General features: G+C 38.7%; 1 protein-coding gene and 1 long non-coding RNA gene across 3 annotated transcripts in view; one reads left to right on the forward strand and one right to left on the reverse strand.

Moving 5' to 3' along the window:
* Positions 1-9,911: 9,911 nt before the first annotated feature.
* Positions 9,912-10,679, reverse strand: LOC135791100 (uncharacterized). The gene is made up of 2 exons (XR_010547919.1): positions 10,542-10,679; positions 9,912-10,284 (listed from the first exon to the last, which is right to left on the reverse strand). It is a non-coding gene; the product is annotated as an uncharacterized lncRNA (long non-coding RNA).
* Positions 10,530-27,647, forward strand: part of LOC135791099 (lachesin-like) — a 29,405-nt gene continuing 12,287 nt past the window's right edge. The window contains exons 1-3 of one of the 2 annotated variants that reach the window (XM_065301418.1): positions 10,530-10,694; positions 16,386-16,581; positions 23,801-23,937. In XM_065301418.1, coding sequence (XP_065157490.1) covers positions 16,530-16,581; positions 23,801-23,937 — 189 coding nt within the window. In that variant the 5' untranslated portion in view covers positions 10,530-10,694; positions 16,386-16,529. Of the gene's footprint in view, positions 10,695-16,383; positions 16,582-23,800; positions 23,938-27,647 lie in introns of those variants that run through there. The other variant, XM_065301419.1, reaches the window with a different exon arrangement.

Raw genomic sequence — 27,647 nt, forward strand, 5'->3', positions numbered from 1 at the left:
GTGGCAAAAGAGGCAGCAAACACGCAAATGTAATCGTCCTTGAGAGCGCAGTAAATGTATTCGATAATCTTGCTCTGCAGGTGTCTCGGGTGCGCTATGAGATTAAGGTGATTTGTTTTACCAAAAAATAAACTTTTTTTACCCCTTTTAAAACAACGCATACATTTTTTCAGCATATGGTGAATTTGGCCCTCAAAATTTGTTCTTATTATTTGCTCGGTGAGCGCGGTGTTGATCCTAGCAGCAAAGTATGCGGAATGTGGTGGAAGCGCCAGTTGGCAACTACATAGCATTTGACACTTTTGTATTTCACACTGTGAGCGTACTGTAGTCCGCTTGGATCAAGGCATTCATTTATCATCTGCAAAACAAGTTTTTCCCACTGCGTGCACACATGTCCTCAGCATATTCTTTTTTATTTTTCAATTTCTGTTTCTTTTTTGTAAATACCTGGTTCTATCAGCAGTTAAATGCGGATTGTTTTATTTGTTTTCATCTTTTTTTCTATTTAAAAGTATCATTTATCATTTTCAATGCGTTTATGTTGTTAATATCACCAAAATTGTGTCTTTGTGCTACGAATCGGTCCTGCGAGTTAGCGTTGCTGCCAATGATTGCGCAGTGCTACGTTATGCAAAGCTCCGGGATATCGCGCAATATTTATGACAAGCATTTATGCTAAGCGTTTGTTGTGCGTAGTCTGCAGCCTCGATTCAAGCAATTTCTACGCATACACATTTTTACAACGTTCTGAACATGCTGTGTGATCATTTGCTAATAATGCCGAGGATTATTTACACCAATTTTGAATAAATTAATGGGCAATCATTTGTATTATGTTCGGAAATAAACGAAGCAAACAAGCTTTAAATTAACTTGTGTTATTTTTTTTATTTAACCTCGAATATTTTACATTTTTAAGATGTACTTGTGCAAAAAACTGTAAAAAACAGGTATAGGAAATGATGAGATTGCTTGCAATTTATAGTGAAATATCGCGTTGCAGATGCGTTTAATGGTTTCTCTTTTGTTCGCGCACACCAACTATCTTCTCTGTAGGAAGTATTACTTTACTACGTCGCTTGTTTTGTTGTTGTTTTTTTGCGCCAGTGCTGATGTACCGATGCGCTTGCTTTATTGCGCCAGCTTCGTCGGCAGAAAGAAAACGCGCTCGACTTCATTCCATTTAGCAGTTGATATTTTATGTTCAATGCATTTTGCAGGACGAACTCAAGTTTTAATAAAACGCCCTTGCTACAAAACGATCCGAAACTATACAAAACAAAACACAATAGTAAAACAAAGTGTTCGTGAATATTATTTTGCAAATTTAATACCATATCTTCGAAAACAAATATATAACGTTCCGCGTATAAATTAGTTGTTTAAATATTTGTATCTTTTGCTAATGAGTGAGAATTTTGGCAAATTAATTATTAAGACCTAAATATATAATGTATCAATTTAAACGTCGCTCATGATATAAATGTTTCGTGTAGATGACGCAAAGCGATAAACAAGAGCGCAAACTAATTTAATCCTATTATCCTCATAGCTCGCGATACTTATGCCTAAATTTAATTAACATAACATTATCATACGTATCGTTTGCACGGCTGCTGCTCACGCCCGCTGTGTACATAAGTCTGCGAATTGTATCTTAATTGTTTGCTGCTTCTTCGAACTGTTTGCGAGGAAAACATGTATCTGCATCCGTTCAGTCCCAGTTGTCTTATTACTTTGAAACTATCATCATCCTCAAGAGCGGCCCGCAAACGTGGCGCTGACATCAATTTTTCATTAATGCAAATTACTCACTAATGCTTTCTCACAATCACATTCATGTCTTTAAGCTTGGAGGCAACGCTAAGAAGAAGGAGGTGTGGGATTGGAACAGAACAGTCTTACCCCTTTATTATTTATTAAGGGCGTGTCTGCACATCAAACGCTACAAAAACGTAATTAAATTGCGTTTGTAGCTCTGAGTGTAATTCTTGCAGCTTGACGATAGAATTGCAAGAGGAACGTTTCTGAAGCGGATGCAGGCGCGAGTTCTTGTCGGTGACATATGCAAAGATACGTCTATAACATGGTAAAAGTGCAGATTGTCCTCCCGTCAGACGCAATAACATATTTTAACACTCTTAACATGGTAAGAACGACGTATCATTACATCTAGCAAATATCAAGAGCGTCGCGATTGTCCCGCTTGCGGAAGGCAAGAGCATATTAAACAGTAAGATTGCACGTGCGATGTTCGAGCCGGATTGCCGGCGAGGACGAATTCAGGACGAATCCAATTAGGAGCGAACAATGTGCATCTTTCCGGCGCTCGGCTCGCGCGGCATTATTCTGCTAAATTGTTTGTGTGTGTTTTCTTTCGTTTTATCACTCTCGGTTCTAATTCGCTTCTATTCGTTCTGCAATTCGGTTACACATAGACGACATAATGGCTCGCAAGCAAATTGCATCCGAAAGCGCTAGGTTCTAGCGTCGTGTCGAATTTGTTTCGAAATTAAACTACTCGCGTCGTATGTCAGAGCGAAGCGAGCGCTCACACAAAGCAGTGATTCCGGGCAGAGGCGTCGAGCGTCACCGTAGTACAAAGGCAATGGCGGATAGATATGAAGATACAGGGATTGACACCAGCGACGAAAAGTTGTAATTATGAGCGGAGCACAAAAGAACAACGCCGGGTGGCTATGGCATAGGCGTATCAGTATATCAGTGCGGCGCATTTGTCGGTGTCACATTTTAGGCAGATAATGTCGAGCCGGCGTGCTAATAATACCAGCTTATAGCGGCATTGAAGCGCGATGCGCCTAAACTAATAGTGGAAAATGCAGATAGCGGTGGAGCACGTGTGCGTACATAAAGTCGATGATCATAAATCAGATATTCGACTAATTGTGCAGGCGTTGAGGAAGGTTACAATGGGGAAACAAATCAGTTAGATAGAAATTTTGAAAAAAATATTTGCGTGAATTATTTATTGTTAATTGTGAATAAGAAGTAAAAATAATTTTTTGTTAAAATGATTTGATATTGACAATATTTTTGCACACAACTTTATTCGATTCGTATGCACTTCGAAGTTATTAAATATATATTTATTCTTTCCTATCTAACCAGCAAACGTGTTGATGCTGGAAAGAGGAAAGCAATATTTATAGGAGTGTGTAAGACGCAAGAATAACATTTATGTTTGTCGATAAGCTTCCAGCTCGTGGGACGTCCGCTGTCCGCCCGAGTAAACAAATAACGCGATGTTCCGAAGAGCCGAAACTCAAGCCACCGCCTGTGTACGGATAGGATTCATCCCCTCTTGCATTCCGTCATTTTTTGAGCTATTTCCTCGCACGTATCTCTGACGGCAATGGCGGTGGCGCCGGGTGTGAGTCAAGAATTTGCTTGCTCGAGGCCATTCTTGCTACTCGAATTCTCGGCGGGAACGTGACGCCGCAGCTGCGTTTGCGCTTGCTTTACAAATCCTTCTCGGCGGGTATCACAATGATAGTTACAGTTACGCGCACTTACCGGGCGCGCGCAATTTTCTTCGATGGTGGAGGCGCCGGCGACAGCACGAAACGAATGAACCGAAAATTTATATAAGAAACGCACTGCTTCCGCATTGACATCACGTAGGCAATAAAGCGTGTCAAGGATCAGCCCGCGTTCATCCGCCCCCGTGTGCCATCCGACTCCGACAAATATTACATTTTTTATTATTGTTTTTCCAGCCTTCGCGCGCCACGTTTGACCCAAGTAACAAATGTTTTGAGAACTACTCAACCCCATCGCCTACGGTTGTGTCCCGGCGACGATAGGTTAAAGCGGAAACAGGCAGATAAAGATAGAGCTCGAAATGTGTCGATTTTCATTACGAGGGTCGGCCTTGCGGCATTTTCCAATCCAGACGAAATTAGCATTGATAAAGTGACGACTACTGGCGCAGGAACCAGTCGATTATAGAATTATCGAAATGGTAAATTAATTACAATCGAAGAGCAGAGTTTTGCAATGCTTCCGGCACTTTCCGGTCAGCAGAAGCGCTGATTATTCAACTCTAAATGGAGTGCGTCGGTCTACTTGCACCCGACAATGTTGATTCGATAAAATCAATTTAGGGATGCTTTAATCAAATTTTACCCTAGTTTTGGTCTCATTTTCTGCCCTCTACTACACTGTCAATTACTCCTCTTGGCTGGCACGTCGAACTCAGACGGAATGGCAAACGAGATGCAGCACTCTGGCCAAACATATAAACCATTGTAATTAGTTGAACTAAACGTCAACTCGGTTTCATATAGAGTGAAACTTAGCTTCTCCTTTCTTAACATGCCCGGCGTCTTTACAGAATTCTCAACGTGTAGTTTTTCAGCGGAAAAGAAGTGGATTCAAGTTTAAATAATAAAGCATGTTTCTTTTAGCGAAAGCAAGCAAGGGTTGCATGCACGTAACGCAATGAAAGCTTGCGCGCGACGTGCAAGGAATTTAAGCCCAAATTAGAAACCTTCAAGACACAACCGAAAGCTTTATATTTTGCGGTCAAAAATAACAGAGAACGGTTTATAAAAATAAGCACGGTAAAAATTAATTCATTTAATTGCGAATACAAAAGCCTTGCAGGTATGTGTATACAACTTAATAAAATCCCGGCGTAAAAATCTGACTTTGACTGTGAAAAACGCACTCAACTGCAGAGTTGCGTGGGTAACGCTAACGAACAATAAGTCTCGCTCGCCGTGAGAGTGAAAAATCGCCAAGCGTCGAGCGCCAGACGCACACGCGCCTTTTCACGCGCACTTTTGCTACCTTTTTTTTTATTCCACCGCTGGTCCCTGGCCGGGAAGCTCAAACAGCGCGCTTGTGGGCCACTCAGGACGTGCCTCGTGGCGATAAATAAAGTCAAACGTTTCCGTTTGCGCCGCGCGCAACAAAAAGCACAACACTGACAAAAGCGACGAAAACAACGCATACGCGCTTGATTCCCAACCGAAACTTTTGTTTACTCAACGCCAAGTCAAGCGCTTCAATCGCTTTGCGCCAATAATTTAAAACAGCCGTCGACCGCAATTTGCGGGATGAAGCAAACTTTTACCCGCTAGCAGAAGATTTCGCAGTTAATTATCATCATAATAATCTGTTATCGTCATCGTCCAATGAATACAGAGCAGTGTAGAGCGGTGAAGGACGAGCCTGACAATGAAACACCGAAAAGCGAATACGTGAACGTCTTCCTCGGCTCGGCATGAATAAAGCCTTTTGCACTTTTCGCGCTTAGTCTTTTCTGCGACAGCATAATGTGGGCGCCTCGGCGATAATGAAAAGAAAACAGTCGCGCGACGAACAGACGTCTGCCACGAGGCGATAAGAATACTGTCGGCGAAATTGCGCGTGCTGAACTTCGGCGAGCGGCGTAAAGCTTGTCGTAATTAAGAAAACATTATGCTCGATTGTAATTGTAGTTTTAATGCACACTTAATGAAGTTTTCGATTGCCGGAATTTCAACGTCAAAGGATTAAACGCTCGAATTTACAATGATAATTTGGAAACAACCGCCGAGGATAAAATATGAAATTAAAAATAAAACCAAAAAAATCTATGTTATTGCAGCTGTGCAAAGACTTCCTGATTGTGGCTCTCATTTTCGAAACAGTCCAGATTCCGTTCGAGCAGTGGTTGCTTAAGGTTTGCGGGGAATGAAGGGAATAAGAAGCTCTTTATTTATAGTCCCATTTCCCGGTTTTCCATCGCTTCCCCGCATGTTTCCCGCTAAGAAACCGCGACTGGCTCGTTCTTCCAGAATGGATGCGGCAGGCAAAACGTATACGCACGACCATAAACGGCTCTCTGCTGCCACTGGCTCATGGCCCCCAAAATCGGATGCCGTATTTATGGCCTCAACTATGCGCGCATCCTTCCCGCGAAGGCGATCAATCGATCAATTTTATAATTGGAATTCGTCTTATCGCATTTGTTATTCTGAAAAATTCCATGTTCCAATACAGCAAAGAAAAAACAGAAAAATCCGAAATAAATGCTTCAAATACCTCAAGAATATTAAACAAAGATAACATTATTAAAATTGCTTAGCTTAGTGTGATAAAACCAGATAAACATGTGTTTATCTGAAATGGATGTCTTTATCGATTCGAATTTTACCATTTGCTTTTCGACTCGCTGTTTTTGTGGCTTTCGTATCCGGCGCCTGCTGATATCGCTGTATAATCTGCAAAATCAAGAAAATAAGCACCAGCTATCGATATAAACACGCGTCGAGCGGTCGTGTTGTTCACAGTTTGTTGCCTTTGTTTCTTTGTGTCCGGACGCGATTTTGGCGCACGCTGCTGAGTTTTCCTGCTGTTCGTGCCTTGCTGCACACTTTTATCCAGATAGATGCATTCGGCTTCGCCCGTTTTGCAAATATGAGATTATTTTCACACTTGTGCTTCCAACGGCAAGCATTTCTGCTCAGAAAGCAGTCCAATTTCTCGACGTTTCGTTTCAATTTCTGGAATTTCACTCGCAGCAAACATACCGAGAACAATTTCTGCATGAATAAGCAAACATAATAAATTGGAATGATTTTTTTACAAATTCTGTTCGACTTTATTTTGATATACAAACCAAATATTCCACGATTTAGATTTGTTTTTGTTGTTTTTAATCAAAATACTCTGAGGCATGTACTAATTAATAGTCGGAGTGTTTGAGTTGTTAATTAGAACGCTTCAAACAACAGCAAAACTTATTGACTCCGCCGTTAAAGGTCTTTAAACAGCTGTGAAGTACCTAAGAGAGTATCGCATTCTCGTATTCAAATTTCAACGCGGCGTTTGGTGTCAATGCGATCACGTCGTTTGGGTTTCGATCGGGTTCGATCACCGGCGGCAGTCGAAGCAGATCGCAAGGGAATCGTGCAATGCGAACGAATTCGAACTCGTGCCGACGAGCGCTTGTTAATATGAAACTCCCTTGTGATCGAGTCCAATCGGTTGGTGGATGCGCGGTGACAGGGGGGCGGCGAGCGTCAATCAGTCGGCGAGCCAAACAGTCCGTGGGCGATCGCGACGCGTAAATGGTCATCGCTTTCATTTACAATCATTCGCTTTTCGCCCGCTTGCATTTGACTTTCATTCGATTTTACACGATTCACAGCACTGCAAATTCTCATCAACCAAATTATCGACAAGTATGAAAAATTCCGCGCACGAAATATTCATTAATACAAGTGTTTCAATGCGTTGTTAAATCGAGTTCCAAAACGCTTTCAAGCTGCACTTGAAAAATGAGAAATAAATGATGATAACGACTTTCAATTAAATATCTTCATTCAAGTGCGGTGATCTATTAATAAATCTTCTAAAAATGTAAAAATTCATCTAATATTATGCAAGATAAAATCGCTTTTCAAAAATTTTCATTGTTGCTTTAGTTTAAAACATGTTAAGATGATACTAAACTATATTGATTGTTGTCACATAAAATAATGCTCGACGTTGGCAGACATTTTTTTGTTGTCTTATACATTTTTTGAAGTATGCATTATCAACAGACGCGTGCTTCTGGCGCGCTTGTAGTGTTCATGTAACTAAAGAGCTAAAATGCTGAAGACGAGCGTAATGCAAAAAAAGACAACAACCGGGCCAAAAAGCAAGTTGCATTAACGTTCGCATTAATGGAACGTATTCCCGGCGGCTGTCTGCGCGAGAAGAAGTTGATGAAATTGAACTGGATGTCATTAGCAAGGCGTGCGCAACTTGACGCCTCGCCTGTGTGAAGATGGCGAGAAATCGATGTAAATACTCGCTCGCGAAAAATGGTCTACATTTTAAAACTCGAACAGATGCTAAGAATGTTAAGTGCTCTTATACAAAAATATAAAATGTGACGTTGACTCAATAGAAATATTACTCTTCAAGTGTCATTTGAAAGATAAATGATGTTGCAAATCATTAAATTGTGTATTTTTACAAAATGTCGTTTTATTTCATTACCTAATTATTTTTTGGGGTTGGAAAAAATCAATTCTTGACTGTAATTTGATGAATTCATCAGTGGAATCAAAGCATACCAACACGCCGCTTCGGACACAATCTCAAGAACATTTCACGGCGTGATTTTGGTAAATAAGATTGAATGATGGAACGCTGCCTGCCGACATGCTCACGAGACAAAAGGACAAAACGAAGGCGGCGGCGCGACGTACCGGGAAGCGATAATATATTAAATTAAACGACAGAAATTAATGAATTAGATTCGGTCGTTTTGCGATTTTACTCGGTGCGAGCACGCTCAAATGCGGGGTGCGAACAGGGAAACATTGCGTGCAGATGAAATGATTAATTAATTAACATGCTTTTCTCGTTGTCGAAAATGGGTCGCACATATACATTCATCAAGAATATTTAAAACAGTTTGGTGTTATTTTCGAATAAATTCAAACATGATTTCAATTCTATGTCAGTATAATGACCGATATAATGATTATTTTCAACAAACAAAATGTTTTAGTAGAAAATTTCATCGTTTTTTGAATAAAAATTTATAGTTTATTATGTGATTTTAAAATGTTTTTTTTTAATATGAAACATTGAATGCAACGGTAAAGTATATATTTATTTTGTTTATTAGCTGATATCTTGTTTGAAAACATTGTGTTTTTCTTTCCAAGTTCAGTAAATTATTCACGTTTTTCTTACTTTTTCATGATAATTTTTTTCGTGTCTAGAGGTGAACCACAAGCTCATCTAGACTCTTTAATCATCCACCCGGACAGATCGTCCGTTGCGAGTCGTTCCACGTGAACGCGCCCCCTTTTCTGATTTCGCTCTGCACACCGTTCCGGCTCTGATATTTAAATCACTTTTATGTAGCTTTAATCGTTACTATTTTAATTTCGTGACGAGCATGTCTTGTCTCTGCGTAGCATCAACTACAATCTTTCCGACGGCATCTTGAAGCACCAGTTAAAAAGCTTCAACTTCAGCTAAAGCTCAAACTGAAGTTGATGTAAAAGAAGAAAGCGTGTTTGCTTATGCCTTATTTTAGCCTGGCGTAACGGACGCGAGCAGGTCTTTATTAAACGCCTTCACTTCTTGAGCTGTTTTTAGATACACACGCAAGAAAAAAATTGTTCAATTAATCTAAATTAACCTTTCTCTGAAACGGACTAATGAAAATGAGAAAATAAAAAAATATATATAAGCCAAGAGAATATTTTTTGCAAAAACGTTTTTTTTTTACGTGGGTGAAAGATAAATCTGAAAGCATTTTTTAATTATATTTAATAACTAACTACACGGATCATTCATAGCGAATATGCAATTGCGACGTGTTCGGCTGGTAAATAAACAAACTGAAACGTGCGGAACGAACGCAAACGACGAATGAATCGCTTCAATTTCCCGACGCGTACGGCGAGCTCTCACTCGATTAATTTCCCATGATGGCGAGCTGGAGATCCGATCGCATAGCAAAGTCCTTCAAGCTCTCACAAAGCATGCAAGGACGACCGCCGACACCAAAAGTATAGATAGGAATTGATTTTACGTTAAATCACTATTAAATTCTTCTATATTAACTACTCTTAAGTAGTCAATAAAATGCTGAAAAAAGTTTGAGAAACCTTAGATTTTAAATGAAAATTTAACTTTTTTTACGGGAGTAAAGGGTAAGAAAGCGTTGATATGGATTATATATACCAAGAAATGCAAAATAAAAAATAAAAACTGGACAGTTCTAATGAAACGATGCAAAAAACGTTGCAAATTCAGAAGTTGTACCGCAACTCAAACACAAGTTCTGTGCGGTTAATTTACATTACCAATCAATTAACCTTACTATATTAATGAAAGGGTAAATTACGGCATTTTGGAAAGCATTTTGAGTAATAACAAAATAAATAATAATTTGATAAAATATAGTGCAATAAAACATATATGGAAGTAAATAATTTATGTTCGTATTACTAAAAGGCAATATTCTGAATATTCAATTGAAAAAAATACATTGAATGGTGCTATGCATGAAAAGGAAATCCAGATTCTCATTTCCCGAAATGCGGGTGCATGTTGAACACACGGGAACGCAGGGAGCGCGCTCTCCGGAGAAGAAGCGCATGATCACGCCGAGTCGGGCGAACGGATGGGATGCTGGCGGCCGTGCATCCGATCCGCCAAGTTCGCCGCGAACCGCCGACACCACAGCATCGACGCGTCGCGACGCCGCTAACTTACAATCACGCGCCAACCAGTGTAATCACACGAATTAAGAACCTGCTAAACAAAAGTAGCAATTGTTAATAAACTCACTTACAATATCAACAGTGTTTAATCGTTATAATTATAAATGTTATAAATAATAATTTAAAATATTAATATAAAAATATTTGTTATAAAAGTATGGTAGATAAGAAGTGATACAAGGATTTTTGTGAAGTTTTGATCTCTGTTTTTTCAAGTAAGTAATTTGATTTAAATAATAATTTTTAGTAATTCTAGTTATTAAAAAGTATCAGAATGTTTTGTTTGGTTACCACATCCTGATTTGATGCTCACGCCGGATAACTACGCACAATGTCGATAGCCGCGATTTACGACGCATCGCGATCGTCCCAACGAGATAAAATAAATCCTGCAGCGCAACTCGAATGCTGCCGCCTCCGTCGACCACTATTTATGCGTTGCACGTATGTATCCAATGGCGGCCGGTCCACGGCATCATTGCACACTCGTTGCGGCCGGGTGTTTTTTCGAATCCTGACAATTTTGACTCGCCAGCCGAGCCCGTCAGCGGTTAAATTTACGGCATTGTTTAAATCGTTGTCGTATAATCGTAATTACGGTGTTGTGGCATTTTAGCGCAATGAGGGCCTGGTCGTATTGTCAGAGGGTGTGCACAACATTGATAGATTAGTTGTCGCTTGTGTGAGTTGAATAACATGCATTTTTCGCATTTTTTCGCGCAATTTTTCAAATTATTCCGCACTTTTTACTTACACATTGGGCTGGGTCGCAATCGGCAGACAATTTTATGCAATTGGTTGCAGTTGCGACACAGTTCGGTGAAATAAAACACGGCCGATAAATTCACGCGTTTTCATTTTGGTTGTAGTTAATAATAAATTAGACCGGCGGGGAACACTGAAGCATTTTATTTAACATCATAATAAATTGAACTTTTTTAAACTATGCGGCTTTTAGTAACTGCAGGCCAACTGCAAATTTAATTAGTGTACAAATATAAAATACAAATATTACACGTTTTGCTTTTTATTAAATATAGATTAAAACATATGGTGAAAACATATTTTAAACGTATCAAAACAATTAATTGGTCTACTAAATTACTTTTATTATTTACATAGAAATTGATATATCCATTGACGTCATCTGTTTACTATACCTATCTCCACGAAAGTTTCTCGCTCTGTTTTCGGTTGTGTCGATCTGTTGATCTTTGAAATAAGATTATCCTCCCATTTTCACTCGACCGTCGAAAAAAAAAAACATGCGAAAAACTCTTCACACAAATGTGTTTTTGAATCATTCTTGAATTCGCTTGTTTTCCTGTTTCTACTTGCGTTTTTCCTTGTTTTTTTGGTTTGTTGTGCTGTCAAACTAACTTCGATTTCATTACTTCATGCTCGTGATCCCCGTGATGTTGGGGCATCTTCCGTTCTTTCGCTGTTCTGCAGTCGGTCGTTTGGTATTTTATTAGCGTTGCGCTAACGCTAACGTCGCGAAGTCGTTAAAGCCCCGCGACGTGCAGCACGCATTCGGCACGTCACACATTCTCGACGTGCTCCCGGTGAACACACAGGACCGTCTTTGAAAAAATCAAAGGAATTGTGTGAGCTTTATTGCACGGAATTTTCAAGTCTGTGCAGGTTTACAAACAAAGAAGATTTTGCCTTTCTTTGTGGAAGCGTTTCAGAGCTTTAGGAGAAATATTTTAAGACGGCGCATGAGATGAGCTAGTCTAAAAATAGTTGAACTTGCATGGAAAGTAACACCGCAATAAAGGGGATCACTTTGGGAAGAATAGACTTTGTGTAAATCTATGCTGTTTAAATTTAAAATAATCTTTTGTGAATTCTAAAATGTATTAAATTTTAAATATATCATCTGTCTAAATCATTCTGCTTTCATTATGACTATTCTGTTGCTAAGCTATTCCATTTATTTATAAATATTTAATTATCGCCCGAGTTTAGAGAATCGTTTGTTTTCAAACATGTAGATCTTTGGCTCAAACATAGCACCAGACAGGAACGCAGTGGATAGTGGCCAAAGGAAAATATTTAATATTCCGTCGAGTGAAATATATCTCTATCGCGTCTTCGGGCAACTTAGACGCGCACGCAAATGTATTTTTAAGTGGCCGCTTCACGCTGATGTCTGTCTGGAGACGCGCCGGCAACAAACAAACAAACAAGATGGAAGCGCAAACATCACGCAGAGCGATTGCCACGAAAGCCTACGCTATTCTAGGATGGCGCACGAAATGAAAGTGAGCGAAGTACCACGAAAAAGAAAAATGAACTACTCGTAGACTTACTTGTTACTCAACACGTAGATATGTTCTTACTTACATTCTACTCGCACCTAAATTTTATATTTGATCCAGATACAAACAGAATAATGGAATTTGATTTTTAGATTTTATTGTTAAAGGAATTTATATTAATATGTTTTACTGCAATATTTGAGACCAAATCAAACTGAACTAAATAAACAATTGAATACAAGTAATTAAATTGCTTTAAAAATGTTTCTCAAATTGAAAAAAAATATATTTAGTGGTTCGCCGATTTGAATAGTGTGTTAAAAAATTTATTATTAATTTTGGTTTTATTTTTTTTGCACAATTTAGGAAATGAATTTAGAAAAGTTGAAATTAAAACTGATTGGATTATTCATTAACAAGGTCACAACTTTATAAAACATGTAAATTTCTTTAATTTTTTTTTAAGAACTGACCTATAACTCTGAATTTATTAATCTTACCATGCATTTACACGAAAACATTTGAAAAACACCAGGAAAAGTAATATATGTAGTCACTTAGACTGAAAATTGGTTGTTCGTAATATTGTTTGTTACGTTGCTAAAGTTGAAAATTAATTTTCTCGTCAAATATTTCTCTTCCGGACTTCGAAAGTGCATGCAAAGCGCAGCATGCGTGAAATCAAAATCCTGTTCGTTGTGAGCGTTAGTTCTGCAAACGCAGAGAACTACACTGATGGAGAGCTTCAGTTTCGGTTAATTCAAGCGATATCGCGTGCCAGCATGCCGTGCGACGACATTAAAATTGCGAAATTAGCGAAAACGTCGCGCTCCGGAGGCGGCGACAGCGTCAGTGACTACTATGCATCACAACACTGCACAAAGAAAATGCTAATTGTAAATTACTATAATATTGTTAATGAGCACAGCGCCGTAAATATTTACACAATTAGTTAATTAATACTTTTTTGTTCTGGAGTATTATTCTTTGCTTGCATACGAATATACCTGTTTAATAATTTATTTCGCACCATAAAAATACAAAGTGCAATATTCGTGAAATTTCACATTCAGTATATCTCTTTATTTCTTATTATAAAGAAATACATTAATTAAAGAAAAGCGTTGTCCTAATTAATGCAATTATTTTGATTCAGTAAGTCTAAATAATAGAAAACATCAAATGTAGCAAGCAGAAAAGCAAATTTATATAATAAAATAAAAGCAAAGGTAACAATGAAAACGATAAAAATGAATTATAACCATAACTGCGATGGTTCGGCATGGTACGCGCAAATTAAATAAAACAAAAAAGCGTACACAAAAAATGCTTCTAAAAAAAGAAACTCCGCCACCATAGAAATGCGCGAAAGGACGATGTACGAAAAGTGAATGCGAATAAAAAAGCTGCAACACAAAAAGAGCCAACAAGAAAGAGTAATATTAATAAATTTATGGATGCTAATTTGTTCGGGGAGCTGGAGCTCCTAGCACGAATGCTTCCATCGACTGCTCTTTGCATCCTCTCTGGGGGGCACCGCTCCAAGAGGAACGCGATTATTTTCTTCATGTTAAATCCAGTATTTACTATTCTTGGTTGTATTTTAATTATTATTTTTAGTCTATGATAATTTGACCACAACATTAAAAGAGTATTTAGAGTATTTTTCTGTTATTAAGATGTTACAATATATTTACACGAACAAAATAAGTGAAATTATAAAAAATCAAAATTTTGCAAAAAATGTTTTTTTAATATTTAATATTGAGTCTATAAAAATGTATGAATGATACGCAGTGGATAATGTAGCTTTGCAATTTGGAAAATACGCATCATTAAAGCAGATAATCCGTACGTTTACGGAACCGTAAAAATTTCATGCAAATTTCCTACCCTTTTACGGTACCGCAGAGACACGACCTGACGTGGCGTCGCCGTATCTCATGAATATTATTCCTTATGTCGACACGATCATAACATGCACTCGTATAATCGAATTACCTTCAGCTAGACGCATGCATCCGGCTTTTATTTCGCGCATTCCGCCACTACCACTATTGAAGCTAATGGTAATGCTAATGTTAATTGTGTTTAAGTTAACGCGCGCGGATGGAGCGTTAATGCGCACAGCAAATATCTTTGATACGTCTTCCTCGAAGCACATCTTCAGTTATTTAATTGAATATGCAATGCAATATCGCACTTGTCTCGCCTAACGTGACTCACGAGGATATTGTGTAATTAATACGAAGGCGTTGGCGTCGGCGGAGCTTCTTCGCCTCGTGAATTATGAATTAGTTGATTACGTGCGGAATTAATATTGAATTGATTAGACCCGACTCAAGTACAGGTTCGCTGTAACTCTGACAAAGACAAAAATATCCTTTGGTTAAAATTAACTACGTTTAACTGAATTTTCAAGGCATAATGAATAATTTGTTTCTTTTTATATTTTTGGATTCAATTTGGGGATTAACAACAAAAAACTTGAGTTAGAGTAAATAATACAACGTAAATAAAAGTCAAATTGAGTATTGTTTCATTTATTGTTTATTTATCTGCCAATCGCAACAATACTATCGATCAACTTGAAATCGAACATAATTGTTTTACATTGTAAACATTTTTGAAAATATGTTTTAAACAAAAATATCAAATGATAATATATGTGTAAATAATTTAAATAATAATTCTTTTTAAGAAAAAAAATTGACAAATATTCTTGCTTATAAACAGGACGATAAAATATTCATAGACACACTCTACTTATGCTTTAAAGCTAATATGCTTTATTAATTCAATAACACCTTCATAAAAAGAACATAATTTAAACTAATCTAAAATATAATGATACATACTTTTAATAATAGTCTTCCTGAAAGCATTTTAGTCCACTTTTGACATAAAGCAATTTTCAACAGCCTTATAAATATTAAAACTAATTAATTCTTTTTCCAAAGTCTGGCCGAAAGTTGGCGAGTCGTGAGTCTTAGGCCGTGTTAATGACGAGCCTCGTAATTAAACTACGCTTTGTTTTAAGCGAGTCTGTCTGAAAGCAACTAATGTAAACATGCAAATCTTAGTCGAAGAGCTGGAGAAAAGCCCTTCCAGACGAATTCACCTCAAAGTGACTTCGCTGCAAACGAAGACCGAGCACTTTGTTGGCGCAAGACCGACAACCGAAAAACACGAAAGTAAAATTTTATTTTCAATTAACGTTTCTTCGCTCAAGCAAACATCTGCAGACGCACTTTTAATGTCTGGTCGGAAGTAATCGAGACGGCGCGTTTGAGATAATATAATATTTGACAATTTACAAGGCGTTCACAACAAGAGTAATGTTTGTATTGTAAAGTTTAAAATTTGGTAAATTCACATTTTCCGATATCAACATTTTGGTAGCATTGCCGGTTCGGGGAGCTCTGGCAGCGAGAAAACGTTTGTTATCAACTGCTGGCGCGAGGGGGGATGGTTGGCGGAGCATCCAAGCGTCGAGCGTCCTGTTTGTTAACTTTTAATGAACATCGGAGTCAAACAACACTGGCGGCGGCAGTGGTGGCGGGCAGGCAGGATGCGATGGCGGAACGCGCGCGTTTTGGGGCCCGGAACCGAAGCGAACGATGCCAAATCTCGCCCTCCTTCGGCGGTGACGTTGGCGGTGGCATGGTGGCGGCTTAGCCAGAAACACGCTGGCTGAATTTATCGCAAACAAATGCTCATAATTCACACGGGCGTATATGCATTGTCTAGGTCCGGACACATGTGCATTCGTCCGGCATCTTGCACACTAAGAATCAAACAAAATTGAGCAGAAAATTAAAAATTATAAGCTTAATTACGCTATTAACCATAATATTTTATTCTGTTGCAGATAATAATGAGAAAGCAACGATTTGGATTTTCTTCAAGTCATCCACATAAAGTTTTGATTTGTAACGAATCAAAACATAAAATTTAACAAATTTAAAAATTACGCTATTTAACAATTACTATTCATCGTTATTACTTGTCAACCATGCTGTTTCTATTGCTAATTGCGGAATTGATCCTTCCATCAACGTTACAAGGTAAGTTTAAAAAAAACATTTCACAATTAACATATACAGACGTCAAAAAAAATATATCTATGCCAATAAACGTGACTTGATTAAAAATAGAGACAAAAACAGTTAAATCCATTATGCTAACGCGTCGAACGAATAAATATTGGAAGCAATTAAAACCGTAATCGATAGACACATTGCGCGTTGGACGTGTGCATTTCGACAGCAGCGTGTTTGCGGATTTATGACTTCAAAAATAAAACAACAACAGCACGCGCGAGAGTGTCGCTGAAAATTATTGCAACATGTTTATTTATTAATGCCGCGCTGCGCTCTCATTATGTGCACCACGTATTGCCCATTCCCGGCGCATTCACCATCGCCTGGGCACTCAATCCACGCTCGAGCGCATGGTGACACAAAAGCATCTAGCTTATTGTGACATATTCGGAATCTGTACATGTATCTATACATTTTCGCATTCACGCGGGCGCATATTGAAAATTGTATGCGACATGCGTATCGATATACATTTTGGTGCGCATTCGTCACCCTGATGCATTGACGCACCGCATCGCCCTCTGCACAAAAGCGAATAATTGAAACCGTGTTATTGGTACACACTTAGTTTGGCAAACGGTTTACAAAGCTAGGATTAGCGCCTATGATTCTTTGTATTGCAGCATATATTGTTTCTAGCAAAAAGCAAATTTTCTTTTGAAATTAAAATATAAATTATGAATGAAAAAATATTATGATTCTCAAATAATGAAATTAATTTCTACCTGACAACGCAAAATATATTCATGCGCATTGTTAGTTTTCTTTTCAACTTTGCTCTGCGGTAAAAGTAGACAATGCAAACAAACGCTCGTATTTTCCGTTCGGTCTCCAGAAATGTTTAAATGCCTAGACGGCGTTCCATTTACCTGCTCAGTGCAGAGCGCACAGTTGACGTACGCGATGTCGATAAGGAGCGCCTCCGACATGAATGGCTCTTTGTTCGATTAAGAAAAATAACGCGACTAGAAATTTATCTCTCTCGGTTAATGTACTTTATCCAGCTTGCGCTTGAGTCGCGTCGTTTGCAATCGCAATCAAATCCAGCGGAGCGTTCTGCAGGTAAAGCACTCTACGTTTAATTCCGCTGATAACAAGATAATCAAGCAAAAACAATGTCAAGAGTCTGCATCTATGAAGCTGGCTGTGAGCAAGATAAAAATGAGACTTGGCTCTCATCCGGCGGCAATTGTCTAGATGTGAAAACGTAAAAATGTGAGTTGTGGTATGTGAAAATGTAAATGCGGCCATTTTTTTCCAGCCATAAAGGCGTTTTTTTTTTTTTCTATTCTGGTAGGGTTTATTTTTGGCTCGGCGGGAATTGCATGCGGAAAACGGCGGCAAATAAGTGGAAAGTCAAATAAACTATAACTTCTGTCTTTGCGCAGGCGGCACGCGAGCATTGAAAGCATCAACGAGAATGGGAAATGGGAAACTAAGAGGTTGAAGAAGTGGCGAAATGTGTTGACACATATTACCCTGCTTCTCAGATTGCCTGCCTTGGCTTTTACTATTCGTTCGCTGCACTGTTTCTGCCTGAGTTTTCTGCCAGTCCTCGAAAAAAGCAAACGTCTAGTGTTTTGATAAATATGAACTCAAATGGAAAAATGATGTTTTGTTTTTGAACTACTCTTTTTCACTAGAAATGGTTAAATATTGATTCAAGCAATATTTGAACAAAATAAAAGTAATAAATTTTCACAAAGTAACATAAAAATTTAATTATTGATTGAAATTTTCCTAGAACCCGTATTGCTGGAGGGCACTATGCTTAATTTAAAACTAATTAGTCCTGGAAAAAAATATTGAAATTTAAAGCGTATTTTTTCCTTTTTTGCTTCTCTGTTTTGTTCAATATAATTTCGTCGCTTGGAACAAGAGTATAATAAACCGAGATTATTGGCCATCCGGGTGACATTTAACTCTAGGTCAAGAATCCCCAGCCGCTTCGTTCACCAAGGAAACTTTGTGGATGGCATTGCATAACTTTATGTTATTGCATCTCTTGTTCGACGTTCCGCGCGCTGCTTTGTTAACAATGGCATTCTCGCCGGATGTTCAAAACTCGCCAGTGCTGGAATGCACAAAATCATCGATTTATTGAATGAACTATTGCCGCAATCGGCGATATCCGTTCAACGGTATTCGATTGTCGAATTGTCATTTATATTGACTACTTGACGGGCTCTAGGGCTGCTCAAGTTTCTGAAGTTGGCCAAGTTTCACTGAGAGTTCCCGACTTGCATCAAACTCAAGTTTTAGTGACAAGGCACGTATCGAAATCCCGCACGTTCGGAGTTGGTACATGTGGAGTTAATCTTGTCAACATGATTATTGCTCGATGTTGTTTTCCATCCCCTCGGCGCTCAATCGGCGCGCGTTGAGTGCTTTCCGATCATTCACAAACTTCCACACAACTTATGTCTAACGTCGGCCAAGGATGGCCAACTTTTTCGCCACGACGTTTCTTGCGCTCTAATCTTTTCTCAGTTTGCGCGCGTAGTGCAAAGCTGGAAATCTTTCGCTTCGCGCTTTGTTGATGTTTATATCGTCCCAATGGATACTCAGAGTCGAATGCGATGAAGGGAAAAAATCGAAGGGAAAAAGTTACGAATCATTAACGAATGATTTATGTAGTTGGCCACAATATGAAGAAAAATAGAGAGTTTTGCGGAAATATGTTTTATTTGCTTTAAATACTTAAAGGTCAAAAGGTCATTTTAGGTCAACTAATTTTTTACACAAAATTTTGTATAAATATCAATATAAAATTTGTAGACTAATTTAAAAATGAAAAAAATTAGTTTAGTGGAAAACGATCACAACTTGTATTTGTACAAAGTATGCGAAGAAATGCAAACTCGTGGCATCTCATCTTGGCTCATCCCACAGTTCGTATCCTGATGGGTCATTAAGTGGAACGTCACTTCGAAGAACTTAAAGGCCATTAAAAGCAAACGTCGTCCCGGCATTATGCCCTAACTCACAACAACAACAGCCGATTCAACGGGTCGTCCGCCGGCCAGAACGACCCATCCTTCAGGACTATCGCGCGAACGCAGGCGAAGGGTGAAGATCCCGCAAAATACACCAACACATGCAAGTACTTGCCACCACAAACCGCAGAACTGCAGATAGGAAAAAATAAATTATTGCACTCGTGCAACTTCTGCTCTTGCTCCTGCTGGTCGTGTCCGCGCACGCGAGGAACAGATAAAATTTATTAAGACGTTGGTGCAGGCGGCACGACAAAGAAGTTTATAGAAGAAGCAATAAGCTACAAAGTTACAGCCAGCCGACGGAAGCTGAATGTCGAATGGGGCTCGTGCGGCGTGATCTTGCAGGATGCGAAACAGTTGTTTTGTATTGCCGTATTTCCTTGCCCTTTGTATGGAGTCGGATGTAAAATATGCTAAGAGAGTTTACGATTTTCGCCAGTTTTTGTGCCCGCACTTTTGGCATCTGGTATTAATTATGGGTAATTACTTGCCACCCTCCTGACGACAAGCGGCTTGCGGTTTCAGCGTAGTGCGTGATTGGGGGAAAGTTTCTATGGGCAGGGCGGGGTGAGGAAATTAAAAACATTAATTCATGCGGAAGTGATGCGGGCGGAAAAACAGATGCTGCGAAGCACGTAGGAAATCAACTCCCAAGACTTTTAGGGAACCTCGAAGTTAGTTTAGTTTTTAAAACTATTTTGCATCGTAAATATATTGATTTATACAATGTTTGTAACGTAATAGTTTAAATTTTTGTATTTTTAACAAAATTATAGATGATATAAATTTGTTACATTTTCATAAACAAAAATCTTTAACTTTATAAGTTAAATTAGGTTTGTGTGTATTAATTAATTAGTTTTACCTTTTAACTACCAACCATTAAGCACTACGTAAACTAACATAAAGTAAAATCAAGTAAAGTGGTTTGTTAAAAGCTGAAATTGATCCGAATAGCTGAGAAACCCGAGACGCATAATGTTTTAATGCGTTTTAATGCGATACCGATTACCGCAGATTAACGGACGATTAGGAAAGTTATCAAAAGTTAATATTTAATGCGAAGGAAACGACACGTAATTGCACCGAAAACTTGCGCATCAGTTAGATTCGCGTTGAAATTGATTCTCTTTGATCTCACTTCGCGCATACTCGTAGTATCTCTTATTTAATCCGCTGTCAATAATTACCATTTAATCATCTACAATTTCAACACGTGTAAATACTATTCAGAAATCAATATGTATGTATTTATAACTAGTGACAATAAAATTATATTGCATACGTTTAATTATATTACAGCTATAGAAAGAGCAAACTGTATCTACCGCATAGTTGAAATTATGAAATCATAATCATTCGCAAACAAATCAGGCAGAAATTTATTGACAAACCAGCTTTGAACAAACATTTTGAAACAAGTTATAATTACCTTCTGTTGACATCAAGCATGACGAAAGTATACACAATTATTGTACACAAAATAATATGTATCAGTTCAAATTAAACGAGTTTATTCGAATATAAAATTAAATTGGTGATCGTTTTAATTACATTTCGGCCAATTATTTTATTTTGTGCATTAAAATGGCTATCGTTTTTAATGAGTTAAAATTAGTAATATAATAGTACGACTTTGAGATAAATTTAATTAAATAAATTGGTATTGCCAACATTTATTCATCAGTCAAATAATTTATTACAATATTTTTGTATAGTAGCTTTTTGTAGGGTTTATTCTTTACTTTTTTATGCGCGCAAATTTTTAAATAGTAATAAAATGTTTGCTTTTCATGCTTTGTCCAGCACTTTATAAAAATAAATAAATAAACTGAAGCTACATAAAAGGCAGCTTTTAATGTTCCGCAGTTGCACAATGAACTACCATGGTGGATGTTGTTAATTTGTATAATGCAGCCTCATAAAGAATTTTCTGCTATTTTATTTCGGTCTTTTTAAATGAGCAAATGTTGTAAAGCATTAAAAATTGCATGCGCACGCGAGTATTTATTCATTTGCATGTCAAGCGACATCAAAGCGAACTTACAAGCGCTGAAAGGCTTACAAAGCACATTTTATTATCATTTCTTACCATTATGTTTTGCTCATTTAAAGTTGCCAGACGAGCATGCAATTAAAGTGAATAATTGCACAATTATTTGCTTCCGATAGTTGTCTCAATAGCGGTGGCAGAAGTTTCTTTCTCGGATTCTTTCCGGAAAACAGCGCGAGTTGGCGTTATTTTAAATTAGACTTCAGGACGCGTTAATTCTGTTTCGTGTTTAGTGCCACTAAATGTTCCTGTACGGCTGGCATTTGGCCTGGATTCGACGCTGGGCAATTCTCATCCTTATCTACCTAGTATACCACTTCGCCATTATCCTCTTGACTGTGGGATACAGGATGCAGGCGCGCGGGATAGTTTGGCCCAAATGGCGCAAACGGCGTAAGAGAGCAAATGTGATTAGTTTTAATTCGAAAACTCTCGGAATTTTAAGGATTACGCCGGCATTTTGCACTTTTTCGTAATGTCTAAAGGTACTAATAATTTTTCAGACCCCGAGGATTGCAGGAGCATACTGTGTAGTTTATTCCCTCTAAGTGTGTTGTTATAGTCACAAAAGCAACGAACCGAATCTGAGAAAATGCAAACGAGAACTACACAAAGTGGGAAACGCGATAAAATGACGCAGAATGCAGTTAACTTCCGTTACGTTGAGTTCTAGAGTTCTGGAAATTAGAGGTCGACAACTCATTGTGTTTTGATCGTATTCATATTTAATGAAGAAAGTATACATTCAAGCATAATAATTAAGTTAAAATTTCAAAAACGTTATAATATAAAAATTATGAAGTGATTTATTAAGGTCGGTAGAGTTAATCAATTCAACTAATGTCTCAACGCGCTGCTAATAAAAAAAAAACACAAGAAATTGTAGCTAAAAACTGTATCTTTTTAATCCTGCATCCCGCATACTCTTTTGACACATATAATTAATTAACTCCATAGCCAGCACTTTTCTTTCGCTGTTTTTACCATTTGTTTCCGGCGGCCGTACCTCGCGCATACAATTTTCAGTCGGCAGTAGCACACGCGCGCGATTTTCCCGGACGAATTTCCACTGGACACGTCGCAAATTGGTGCGACAATTGCGGTAAACTGCGTCGCGCCACTCCTCGCTTCCTCACCGCTACGCCACCAGGCTTGTTGGAAAGTGTATTACAATTACCGACTGAAATTACACACAGCCATCCTCGTCGCCTCGCATGACGAATAGAATAATGACGCACGAAACCGTCGCTCATTTAATCATCACGATGCCGCCCCACACCGACCACCACAAACTCTCATTATCCAGAAATTATTGCAAAACCATGCGCCTGCAGGCTCAAAGTTTTCCGCGTTGGGGCTATAAGTGCACGGCATTTCAAATTTCGACTTTTCGTAATAGTGAAGTTTTCTGCAATTGCCGCGCGTTACAAAGCTGTTGCCGGAAAGTTCGAAGGAGTCCTGGCTGTGGCGGCGGCGGTGATGCTGTGGTCGGGTACGCTCCACATGTTGGCGTTCCACGTTAGGACGGATGGCTATTCTCGGCGAATCACTCTCTAGTGCTTCCACTACGAAGCGGAGTAAAGTCGCACGAGAGCGATTCGTGCAAGTCATGCCGTTCGTCCTCGGCGGCGGTGGCAGCGCCAGGGCGTAATTACGTTCGTGTCACGGGCTCGTTATTAAATTACACAATTTCATGCGAGCTAGCAGCGGATTATACAGGGTGTCTGGGAAATCAATTACTCTTGAAAATAAGCAAAATTGGCATCAGACATTGCGAGCTTGATATTGCAAAAGTGAAAGTGATAATACGGCTCTATTACAATGTCAATCAAAAAATAATCCAATTACAAATTAAAAATATGATTCACCTCTATATAAAATAAAAATATCATGCAACAGAATTAAAAAATTATTTTATTTTTCATCGCAGAATTATTTATGTCTCTGAGTTACTATTGTGTTGAATGATGAATCAAATTTTCATACTTGCTAGCTCAGCAAAATTACAACGTCAGTGATTTAGTAATTCCCCGATGGAAAAAGCTTAATTGTTCATTTGGATTTTTCCAAAACAAAACAAAACAAAAAGCTTTTTGCTCATTTTCTTCTACTCATTTTTTTCTTGTTACAGGACCAGTCGACGCATCGTCCAGCCAGTCTGGCAGCGAAGCAAATCCAAATTTCGCCGGTCCAATTGAGAACGTGACCGTCGCCGTCGGCCGAGAGGCGGTACTCAGTTGCATCGTATCCGAGCTGGGGCAATATAAGGTAAGAGAGGCGACATCTAAGCGATGCATAGATTTCAACTCGCAATTTACATTCGAAATTTTCTACTCGCGCCGCTCAGCACAATCAGGATAACAGATTGAAACTTAAATCGGCCCGAAGCGGAGTTAAGCGAATCGACAGAATAAAGAATGGGAAATAACGATTCGGAATGAGGCGGAATAGAACTCTTTGGTCGTCGCCGTCGTTTGTTCCCGGGCACCTTTAATAGAGCAGTGCGTCTCCGGAAATTCTGAGGGTGCCCGACGAAAAAAAGACAAAGGAAACGCGGAGGAAGCTCGGAATGGCGGATAATGTTATATGTATTCTGACAATAATCGCAATAAGGCAATAAGCGTCTTCATAATTCTTTTATTTTTATCGTTATCGCCTTGGAACGTATTTATGTCGCGCGTTTCTGTGCTACTTTACGAGGCATATAACACATTGGCTTATCTGATTTGAATAGTGAGTAGGCTGGTAAATAATAAGCTGCGAGATTTGTGGGTAGGAGATGTGTATGTTTATTGAAACAACAGCTCTAATAATATATTTGACAAAATATTGTCAGAAAAAATTCAAATACAAAGAACAAATTTTGTTATTTTCCGGTAACAATTTGATTCTTCATTTCTTAGAAAGAATTTAGAAAAAATTTTTTTTGTTATAGAGATATTAGATAATTAGTAGTAAAAATAGCGAATAGCCAGCAAGCTCCACTCCGTGACTAAAAACCGTGATGAAGGCAGTGTGCTTGCCTTGGTCCGTGTTTAAATTACCACTTTTTGTGTCTCAAAATAGTGAAAAACACACGTTATAAAGGTGGAAGTAGAAAATTACTATTTTTTTACTAGAGTACTAAAATTTCAATAAAGGGCGTGACGACGGTATCTGGAAAACTGCATTCAGCTTCAGAAATATCTTAGCAATGAATACATTTTATGTGTAAATTATTCGGTTATTTGATTAAAAAAATATTTTAATTTATAATTCATTAATCTGTTATATTTCATTTTAGTAGTTTTACCATTATCTAAAATATTGCCCAAATTAATTCGTATAATTGTCAATTCCTTCTCAAATCAACAATGAATTATAAATTTTAACATGTTTTTACATTCTACATAATACATCACAGTAAACCAATTATACCGCTGATTTTACACTGATATTTGGTTGATACAGCGCACGTATGGAACCATAATTGCCAGCGTACGGCATACTTCATTACGAGCTAGGTTCACGCCGCCCACTGAAACACCAGGCAGAAATTAGTCGCGTGCAAACATTGAAATAACTTACGAAATTGACTCGACTCTCCCAAACCCGACTACGCTTTGAGGTACAAATTTACGCAAACGCGGCGCGCGTTGCGTGCGTTGAGAGTTTTGTTGTTTGCCCAGCTAATAGAGAACTAGAGGGTGCGAGGATGCAAGCTTAACAAATGTACGATACGGTCCGAAGCGGATTCAAAGCAGAATCGAAATAATGCTTTCACTCCACATGCCAAATCTATAATGAAAATTATTGCTTCTGGACAACACCTAATAGCAAACAATACCTACAATAATTGAATCATAGCTATATAGAATGTCTTTGAATAAACACAAAAAGATTTTTACTATTTTGTTTTAATTTGTGGATGATATAAAGACGCGAGTCTATAATTTTTCTAGACACATTGTATATCATCTCCCAGTGTGAAAGTAGGAACCAAAAGCAGAGAGCACGAGTGTTATTACGTATAAATTCGATAAAGCGATGATTTAGGTGCGCATTATATGCGATATTATTACCGGTTGTAAAGGATCCTGTTAGCCAGGGCGCGGGATCACGCCCAGGGTGCGAGGGGTTAGGCGCCGGTGGGGCGGGGGTCACGAGCGCATTTATGACGTCGTATTTTTTCTGCTCCGCCGGGCGCGCGCCACCGGACACCAAAGAATGTCCAGCGAGTCCACCCTTGCATCTCCCTCCTCCTGTGCGAATGAAAATTATTAGCGCATGGAAAACATTCGCATCCTGTTTTTATGGGCATTCGTTTTATCGTACTCCCACACGTGGCCAGGCATTCCTAACGCCGAAAGATGAATGACTTCCAACTTCCCAATTTCTACTTTCACCCCACACTGAAAACATGAAACACATGCAAAAATAAACAAACAAAAAAGTGCGAAATTTTGGAATTTATAGGGGTTTGGCCGGTAGGGATAATTAATTTTAACGATGCTCCCTTTAAATTTTGTATAATTTAAGGGTTGTGGAAACAATCGATATTGGAAAATTAGCGATGCTGAAAGAAAAGCGTGGAAATGTTTGAATGGGAATTAGAAAAAAGATTTTACGATGAGGGCGAAATACGAGGTCTGTATTTCTTAGGTTAACGAATAATACGAAACTGGAGAAGATGGGGCGAAGGGAAGACGAGGTAGTTAGTTACGGGGCGTAATTCGCTCTTCGCAATTCGCAACGAAAACGGATTTTTATTGTTACGTTGCGCGATCGAAGCGCAGCGACGTAAAATTCGAAGCCATCAGCAGCACATCATCAATGCTACTACCTCATTCTACCCCGCTGTCCCCAACCGAAGATGCGCTCAATCGGGACTCATTTTAATGGAGCCAAGCGCAAGGTGAGTCTATCGCAGGAAGACAAATAAAATTACGTTAATGATGCATTCGATTTGGGAGACGGAGCGCGCCGAGATTGCTCGTGCCCACATTTTTTTGATTTTATCCACCAAGCCGTATTGTGCTGGGGTTGGCTCGCGTCCGCATTTTTCAGTCGTTTGGCAATTTGCGAAGCGTGTCGCCGAATGGTCCACAAATTCCGGAAAAAATTCCTTCACGGTGTGTTACAACCCTGTTTGAACACAATTTTATTCACCCTTTTTCCAACCATCCCTTGGAAAATGTTGAGCAAACATGTGAAGCAATTTTTAACGTAAATTCTAAATATTTGACAATATCATATCATCGCGATGTCATTTTATCATTGACAATTTGGAGGATAACTAAATAGTGGATGACAAGGGGTTGATAGCGGCCGCCTGAGGGTGTGCCGCGGTTGCGGTATGGTGGCAAAAGGCGATAAATCACGTCGATATTTCCAAGTTGAATTAATATCACTTTCTAGGTATGCTCTGAGACAAAAGGATGCCGAACTCTCGGAATGCTCGCTCCGCACACATTTCATCCCCCGAGGGTTCCTCGAAGGCGGCTTGACTCACGGGGGTGCAAAACTACCTCAGCCAATAATGATTACGAATGTGTGTCGGCTCGTAATTTCGGCTGGAATGTCGGATGCCACTCGAATGTTAGATGACGATTGCCGCCAAAGGGTTAACCGCTCCCTCGCACAATGCATTGATTTAGCACCGAGCCGAGACGGGCTCCCGGCGATTATGCATGTCTCCGATATCAATGTATACTTTGGAGACTTGCAAATAGATCGTTTACTCTCAGCGTTGCGTGGTAAAGATAACCTGATAAATGTGATACAGCCTTAGATATCAAATTTGCATGTTTGAACTGAAGTTGATCTTGTGTTAAGTGCCAAGGGTAAGATTATCCTTTTCCGGGAATAAAAGTTATACAAAATTCCTCACTTTTATTAAGGTTACTAAGGACATCCTTCATATGCAGTGAAAGAATAAAAAGTATTTATTTTTGGTTTTCTTTTTTCTGAGTTTCTCATTGAGATATTTTAAATTTGTG

Source organism: Atheta coriaria, unplaced genomic scaffold (assembly GCF_025399875.1).
Source record: "Atheta coriaria isolate IRGN ID8LTWV9N9 unplaced genomic scaffold, Caltech_Dcor_3.1 hic_scaffold_4_pilon, whole genome shotgun sequence".
Lineage (NCBI taxonomy): Eukaryota > Metazoa > Arthropoda > Insecta > Coleoptera > Staphylinidae > Dalotia > Dalotia coriaria.